The sequence below is a fragment of the Delphinapterus leucas genome, chromosome 19 (genome assembly GCF_059928025.1).
Source record: "Delphinapterus leucas isolate spDelLeu-1000000601 "Yukka" chromosome 19, BTC_Dleu_Yukka2, whole genome shotgun sequence".
NCBI lineage: Eukaryota > Metazoa > Chordata > Mammalia > Artiodactyla > Monodontidae > Delphinapterus > Delphinapterus leucas.
Genome location: NC_143147.1, coordinates 40492437 through 40501288, shown reverse-complemented (window position 1 = coordinate 40501288; position 8852 = coordinate 40492437). Strand labels below are relative to the sequence as shown.

At 42.8% G+C, this 8852-nt stretch overlaps 1 protein-coding gene across 24 annotated transcripts in view; it reads left to right on the top strand.

Annotated features, from left to right (window-relative positions):
* Nucleotides 1–2379: 2379 nt before the first annotated feature.
* TEX14 (testis expressed 14, intercellular bridge forming factor) overlaps nt 2380–8852 on the top strand; it is an 81674-nt gene continuing 75201 nt past the window's right edge. For 17 of the 24 annotated variants that reach the window (XR_016388968.1, XR_016388969.1, XR_016388970.1 and 14 more), the window contains exon 1: nt 2381–3960. Coding sequence is in view for 19 of the 24 variants with exons in the window: in XM_089900896.1 (XP_089757022.1) it covers nt 3825–3960 (136 nt within the window). In the remaining 5 variants the exon portion in view is untranslated. Of the gene's footprint in view, nt 3961–8852 lie in introns of all 24 variants that reach the window. The other 7 variants (XR_016388971.1, XM_089900902.1, XM_089900901.1 and 4 more) reach the window with 3 other exon arrangements.

Below are 8852 nucleotides of genomic sequence, written 5' to 3'. Positions count from 1 at the left end.
GGAAAAATTGGGACACTTTTTCAGTGCTGGTGATAATGTAAATGGTCCAGCCACTATAGCAAACAGTGTCGACTAAAACTTTATTCACAACCTACCCGGAACTTGAGAGTTTATGTTTTATTTGGCGAGGATTTTTAGGACTTAGAGCTTGGGAGGCAGCATCTCAAGTAACCCTGAGAGAACTGCTCCGAGGAAGTGAGGGGGCCAGCCAGGATATATAGGAGTTTTGCAACAGAGGGTAGATAGTCTGAATGTCAGAAGATTGTTGTTAATTAAAGAAAACCAGATATCTTAAGGTAAGGAATTTAGTGCTTTTCTGTCTATGGGAAGATGCAAGAGTCTGGGCTCACCGAAATCATTCCTCTGATGTGCACCTCAGCTATCTGGGGCCAGTATCCTGTGTTTTCATATCCTGAGTTTCCTCAGGGTTCACCTTAGGGAGTGACTGCAGTCTGATGGCTGCTAGGTGGCAGGTATTCTCTTCTTTCCTGAGTTCCCTCAGGGCTCACTAGCTCACCGTCGGCGGCGGCTGCAATCACGACTGTGACATCCTTTGTTTACTGATATGGCAGGCAGTATTCCATTTCTCAACAGTATGGCCATTCCTGAAAAAATTAATCCAACAATTCTACTTCTGGGTATATACCCTAAATAATTGAAAACAGGGATTTAAAGAGATATTGGAACACTCATATTCATAGCAGCATTATTCACAATAGCCAAAGGTGGAATCAACCCGTGTCCATCAATGGATTAATGGATAAACAAAATGGGGTGTATATACATAGTGGGAAATTATTCAGCCTTAAAAAAGGAAGGATATTCTGAAATATGCTACAACATAGATGAATCTTGAGGACATAGTGAAATACGTGGGTCACAAAAGGACAAATAAGTGTTTCCACTTACGTGAAGCACCAAGTGTAGTCAAATTCATAGACACAAAGTAAATTGGTGGTTGCCAGGGCCTGAGAGAGGGAGAAAATGCAGAGTTAGTATCTAATGGGGTATGGAGAGATGGATGGTAGTGATTGTAGTACGACAGTGTGAATATATTTATGCCACTGAACACTTTAAATTTGTTTAAAGTGGTAAATACTATATGTGTGTGTGTGTGTGTGTGTGTGTGTATATATATATATTTTTTTTTTTTTTTCCGTACGCGGGCCTCTCACTGTTGTGGTCTCTCCCGTTGCGGAGCACAGGCTCCAGACGCGCAGGCTCAGCGGCCATGGCTCACGGGCCCAGCCACTCCGCAGCATGTGGGATCTTCCCGGACCGGGGCACGAACCCGTGTCCCCTGCCTCGGCAGGCGGACTCCCAACCACTGCGCCACCAGGGAAGCCCAATGCTGTGTATATTTTTACCACAATAAAATAAAGAAGGAATAAAGGCAGTGTTACATACAGGCGAACATTCCAGTGTGACAGAGCCTGAAAATGCACATTGGGTTTGTCCAGGTGTAAGAAGATATTGGGGGACTTCCCTGGTCGTCCAGTGGTTAAGAGTCCTCCTTCCAATGCAGGGGACGTGGGTTTGATCCCTGGTTGGGGAACTAAGATCCCACATGCCGCGGGGCCACTAAGCCCATACGGAACAACGAATAACCCTCACACCACAACTAAGACCCGACGCAGCCAAATAAATAAATATTTTTTTAAAAAGAAGAAGATATTGGGGGCTTTGGCCAGCACCCCACTGTCAGGGGTATGGGGGAGAATAACACACTAGCAGACCATTCCAGCTGAATGGATGAATGAAGTGGAGATAGTAACTGTAGACTCCCCTTTCAGGAATATTTTCCACTTTTTTTTTTAGTAGATTATTTCAATTGGTGATAAGCACTTTTTATTTTTTTAATATTTATTTAAAATATTAAACTTTTTCCTTTATAATTATTAAAACGACCCGTGCCTTTACTAAACTAAAATAAAACTATATGCATATTCATGTGCCATATCTAGCTATTATTAGTGTATTTGTTTGCTAGGACTGCCATAACAAAATACTACAGCCTGGATGGACTAACTACAGAAATTTACTTTCTGAAGGTTCTGGAGGCTAGAAGTCCAAGATCAAGGTGCCGATAGGGCCGGGTTCTTCTGAAGCTTCTCTCCTTGGTTTGCAGATGGCCACTCTCTTGCTGCCTAGTCACATGGTTGTTCCTCTGTGCAAGTGCCCCTGGTGTCTCCTTCTTCTTATAAGGACACCAATTGTATTGGATTATGGCCTCATTCTAACAGCCTCATTTTAACTTAATCGCCTATTTAAAGACTTTATCTATGTAGATCAAATAGAAATATGCTACTCTTTCTTAATGCCTGGAAATAGTACGGAGGCAGAAAGGTGGGTGGGGTGGGGTAGGGTGGGGAATGGAGGTGGGGAAGGAAAGTTATAAAAGCTTCAGCTCATACTTAAACCAAACAATATTTTCTGAGTCACGGTGCTTTGCTTAACAATGCTGTGATTACTAGGCTGCTATAGGCACTGACATGGCTGGTAACAAATACAGAGAAAATAAAGTTAAAACACTCAAGTTATTAGCATTTCCACATTTTATCAGTAGTTAAATTAAGAGGGGGTTACTTCTCAGTAACCTAAAAGTCTCTTGGCTGAGGAAGACCCACAGAATATGTCAACCTTTCTGGTGTTTGTTTCACTTCACCTCATATCCCACCCTCTGTGTCTCTCCATGGAACACTCAGTTATGCCCCTGATATGCATGCTTGTTGATTCATGCAAATGGGGCTTCCTTCTCTTATCCACTGTCTGGGGAATACCAGCCTGGTGCCACTTGTCTGCCCTGCTAGACCAAGCATTGTGATGACAGTGATCCTATTTTAGGTGACTTACACAGTACCTGTCACCTGTGAGACACATGGTAGGTATACCACAATCACTGGTCAAGTGTGGATGCTACACCTGTGGAAAGTTTAAACTTCTTTGCATGGTTCTTGTGTGCACAGTAGCAGCTAACAACTACTGAGAGCTCCTTGGTGCCAGGCAGAGTTCTAAGCACTTTACAGAGTTCTAAGATTTTATTTAACGTCTCAGCAGCTCTCTGGTTATTATTACCCCCATTTATAGATGAGGAAATTGAGGCCCATCAGTTATATAATTTCTCCAAGGTCACACAGTTAGGGAGGTGACAGAGCCAGGATGAGAACTTCAGAGTCTGAACGGGGAACCCAACACACATACTATCTACTTTCTTACATAAATGACTGCATTTGTATACTAGCCGTTCAAAGTTAATACCCTCCGGGAATTCCCTGGCGGTCCAATGGTTAGGACTCCGTGCTTTCACTCCCGAGGGTGTGGGTTCAATCCCTGGTTGGGGAACTAAGATCCCGCAAGCCACAAAAAACAAAACAAAAAAATCCCACAAAGTTAATACTCTCCTAATTGTCTTAATGACGCAACAAATACATGTATTTCTGATTTTAATTTTTGGTAGTCGTCACTTTTTCACTTCAAGGAATTGATGATAAATATGTTGAGTTCTTCAATTTCAACAGTAACATTGAGAATAAACTTTGATCTTGTAGAATTTATTTTTACATTTTTTGGCCATGCCACGCGGCATGTGGGATCTTAGTTCCCTGACCAGGGATCAGACCCGGGCCCCTGGCAGTGGAAGCGCAGAGTCTTAACCACTGGACCACCAAGGAAGTCCCTGATCTTGTGGAATTTCAGTAATTGTCCCCGAATGCTGTTCATTATCAATGAAAATGGACAAGAAGTGAAAGAAATGTGAAAGAATCGACATTTTTTTCCTTGCATTTCTGATTCAGTTAGAGCATGTTGCTTTCTTTTGAAACAGGATGTCTCGGGCCGTTCATCCTCCAGTCCCCTGTCCTGTTCAACTTGGTTCGTTAAGAAATGACTCCTTGGAAGCACAGCTTCACGAGTATGTCAAACAGGGGAACTATGTGAAAGTGAAGAAGATTCTTAAGAAAGGTAGGCACCGTATTGAAATGGCAGATGTGACTTGATTCACATCACTGAATAACATCAGAAGGAAAACCAGGTACATCATAAAACTGTGAGTTCTTGGGGAAACTGGAAGTTAAATTTAGAGATGAGATGTTCTTTACCAGTGCAGTCAGATTGTTCAGTAGAGGTCTTAAATTGGTGGAGGCTGTTTTGTTTTGTTATGTGCTAAGGAACCATAAAGTCTTCCAACCATTAGGCTCCTAAGGGTTTCTCCTCAGGCCCCAGCCACCCACCTTGAATTCTGCCTGATTCCCTTTTCTCCTTCAAATCTACTCTGCCCACTAAGTTTTCTGAGGCCTGTGGTGGAGAGAAGGCCAGTTTTCACAGCTCTCTTCTTCCTTGCTCCTTAGAGGCACTTGGTACTTTTGTTTTCAGGGCGTTTTGGGTTTGTTTCTGTTTTTTGCTGTAGGCTACAGGCACCTCAGCCTGTAGAGCAGACAGAAATAAGAAACATAGCTCAGGCAATCTTTGAAAGAACAAACAAACACAAAAAAACGCACACAAACAAAACCTCTGCTGGTATTTGCCCCTGATCTAGAGATCCAGACCTGCTTTTTCTAAAATAACCAGAAGACCTGTGAGATTCCCCCTCTTCCTCCTTAGTATTAAAGGGAAGGCTTATAAGGCTTCTCTCAGCTGGTTTGTGGAACAGTCAGAGTGACCTAATTTTTCTACAGTGTTTCTCTATTTGCCTCAACAGTATTCCTGAGGACTTCCAGAAAGGTAACACCAGTTTTGTTTTGTTTTTAATGTTTATTTATTTATTTATTTTGCCTGCGCCGGGTCTTAGTTGCAGCATGCGGGCTCTTAGTTGTGGCATGCATGCAGGATCTAGTTCCCTGACCAGAGATTGAACCCGGGCCCCTGCATTGGGAGCGTGGAGTCTTACCCACTGGACCACCAGGGAAGTCCCATAACACCAGTTTTTGTAGGACCCAACTACCCCAAAAATACTTCTCTCAAAAACTTTTCAGATGCTTCTGGGGTCTTCCCTGGCAGTCCAATGGTTAAGACTCCACGCTTCCAATGCAGGGGGCACAGGTTCTATCCCTGGTCAGGGGAATAAGATCCCACATGCTGTGCAGTGTGGGCCAAAAAAAAAAGATCTCAAGGATTTCCATGTACCACCCCTAGAATCTATAGATGAAGTGGCTGATGGTGAACTCAATTTATTTGAAAGTTTCTGTTTTCTACCCCCTCAAAGATTTTGCACTTTACCTCATAACACATTCATGTTTTAATATAAAAATTGATGTTCAAGATAGGTATGCTATGACTTCTAGTGTCTGTCTATCCACATCCTCCAGTATCAGAAGCAGAGTTCTAGGACATTTTTTATCTCCTAGACATCTCCTGAATGTTCTGCATCTTCAAATTCTTTTTTTTAAAACTCTTTTTTTTGAGGTACAGTTAATATACAATATTATATAAGTTTCAGGTTACAACATAGTGATTCACAATTTTTAAAAGTTATACTCCATTTATAGTTATCATAAGCTATTGGCTATATTCTCTGTGTTGTACGATATACCCTTGTAGCTTACTTATTTTATACATTGTAGTTTGTACCTCTTAATCCCCTACCCCTGTTCTGCTCCTCCCCACCTCCTTCTCCCCACTGGTAAGGACTAGTTTGTTCTCTATATCTGTGAGTCTTCTTTGTCAGATTCACTAGTTTGTTTTATTTTTAGCTTCCACATATAAGTGATATCATACAATACTTGTCTTTCTCTGACTTAATGCATCTTCAAATTTTTGACATTAAACTAGAGCAGGGGATGAGGTTGACAGGTATAACTGGATATGAAGCAGGACTTTATCTGTGCCTGGAAATTTCGTCTAAATCCTCAGAGTGAAGAACAAGGGGTGATAAATGCCCCCACAGTCTAAAGCAAGGCTTCTTAGGAGATGGCCAAAATGATCTTGGACCTTCAACTCCATCACCCACGTCAGGCCTATCTAAGAGAAGGTGATGGGGTAGCGGTGGGAGTGTCAGTGGAAAGATTGTTTCAAAGGCATTCACAGGAATAGAATGCTGTGGCTTTTCCCTCTTTCCCAGCCTCAAGCCTAGTAAGAGGCCATTCAGGTGAACCTCATGGAGAGAATTGTGATTTGTGATGCCTACAAGCAGGAGAGTTGGGAGCCTATGGCCCAGCCTGCTGAACAACAGAAACATGCCAGCCCACCCCAGCTGCCACCAAGGTAGCATGAATAGAACCTGGCAAGTTACCTGGAATTTAGGGGTCAGGAGGACTGCCATCTGCCTCCTACCTGGAGCAGTTCTTGATGGCTGGTTGAGCATAAGAGATCAGCTTCTGGAGTAGCCAAACTTTCATCAGTTGTGGGGTAGATGGACTTTATGCAGGGTAGCTGAGCCATCTAAACGGACCTCACCTATGAAGAAAGGAAGAATCCCAACAGAGAGGCTGGAGATGTAGCAAGAAGTCAGCAGAAATGAAAACCAGAACTACACTGAGGTATCATCTCACACTGGTCAGAATGGCTGTCATCAAAAAGTCTACAAACAATAAATGCTGGAGAGGCTGTGGAGAAAACGGAACCCTTCTACACTGTTGGTGAGAATGTAAATTGGTACAACCATTATGGAGAACAGTATGGAGGTTTCTTAAAAAACTAAAAATAGGGCTTCCCTGGTGGCGCAGTGGTTGAGAGTCCGCCTGCCGATGCAGGGGACATGGGTTCGTGCCCCGGTCCGGGAAGATCCCACATGCCGCGGAGCGGCTGGGCCCGTGAGCCATGGCCGTTGAGCCTGCGCGTCTGGAGCCTGTGATCCGCAACGGGAGAGGCCACAACAGTGAGAGGCCCGCGTACCGCAAAAAAAAAAAAAATCTAAAAATAGAACTACCATATACCACTCTTAGGCATATATCTGGAGAAAACTCTAATTCAAAAAGATACATGCACCCCAGTGTTCATAGCAGCACTATTTATAATAGCCAGAACATGGAAGCAACCTAAATGTCCATCAACAGATGAATGGATAAAGAAGATGTAGTACTTATAACTGGTGGAATATTACTCAGCCATAACAAAGAATGTATTAATGCCATTTGCATCAACATGGATGGACCTAGAGATTATCATACTAAGTGAAGTAGGTCAGACAGAGAAAGACAAATACCATATGATATCGCTTATATGTGGAATCTTAAAAAATGATAACGAATGAACTTACAAAACAGAAAGAGAGTCACAGACGTAGAAAACAAACTTTTGGTTATCAGTGTGTAAAGGGGATGGGAGGGATAAATTTGGAGATTGGGATTAACATACACACACTACTATATATAAAACAGATAACTAATAAGGACCTACTGTGTAGCATAGGGAACTCTACTCAGTACTCTATAATGACCTATATGGGAAAAGAATCTAAAAAAGAGTGGATATATGTATGTGTATAACTGATTCACTTTGCTGTACAGCAGAAACTAACACAACATTGTAAATCAACTATACTCCAATAAAAATTAAAAAAAAAAAAAGAAGTCAGCAGAAGAGGGCAATGGCCTGCATTAGGGCGGTGTGCAGTAGAATGGAGATACCTGAAGGACCCACTAACCCCTCCCACAAAAGAGCAGGCATTAGGACAAAGCCACAGGCAACAAAGAGCATCAGCTAAATACAAAGGCCTTTGCCGCTTGTCATCTCATTGGTTCTCTCCCTACTTCAGCTCTGGAGTTGTCAGAAACAGCCTTGAGATCAGAGGAGTGGAATAGCAAGGAAGACGTTTTGATTTCAGAAGGACTGGGCAATTTATTACCTGAAATGAGACTGTGCTTTGACTGCCTCAGCGTGACTGAAAGAGCATGCAATCTGCCTGAGGTGCCTCTCAGGAGAGGGGCAGCGAGAACTAACTGACAGAGTGTCCTTGAGGGTAGTAGAGGAGAATTTGTTTCCTGATCGCATCCTGCTTAGTTCATCCCACTCAGAAGACCAGATACTACAGATTATATGAGTTCTAAAACCCAAAGGATGAGTTCCAGAACCTCAGACCAGACTTCATTCATTTTTTTATTACACGTATATTAATTGAGCCTCGGGGTTAGAGCAGCCAAGGAAAGATGTACAGCCCTACCTTCCAGAGAGTATAATCCAGCAGAAGAAACAGACATGAGTCGGTAATTGAAGTCCTGAGAAGGGCAGGAGGCGAAGGAAGCACACAAGGTACATCTCAGCCTCATCTGGGAGGTAATCAAGGGAAAATTCCTAAAGAAAGTGATATTTAGGCTTGGGCCCTAAAGAAGAAACGTTGACAGGAAAGAAGTAAAAGGTAAAAGTTGGAGGCAAGGGAGGTTTAAAGGGATGCAGAGGCCCTGAGGATAGAAAAGAAAAGTGTGTGGATCACTTGAGTTGGAGGAAAAGGCAAAGTGGTGGGAGAGAGTGGTATGGAGGTGAAGCTGGCAAGGTAATCTGAAGCCACACCAGGCCTCGTGGGCTGTTGGAAGGATTTTGGTAATAGGTGCCTCCGTATTTAGGATGGCTACAGCTTCCTGGTGAATCGACCCTATTATCATTGTGAGATGGCCCTTCTTAGCTCTGGTAATACTCGTTGTCTTGAAGTCTACTTCTTCTGCTATACAGCCGCTTCAGACTCCTTATGCTTACCATTTATGGAATATCTTTAGAGTTAACATATGTCTTCTGCAGAGAGCACAGAGTTGGGATTTGTGCTTTAACATCCATTCTGATACTCTCTGCCTTTTAACTGGAGGGTTTAGTCCATTAACATTTTATGTAATTATTGATATGGTTTATTACAAAGAACACAATTCAGGAACAGCCAGATGAAAGAGATTTAGGGCAAGGCATGGTGTGTGTGTGAGTGCTTGGAG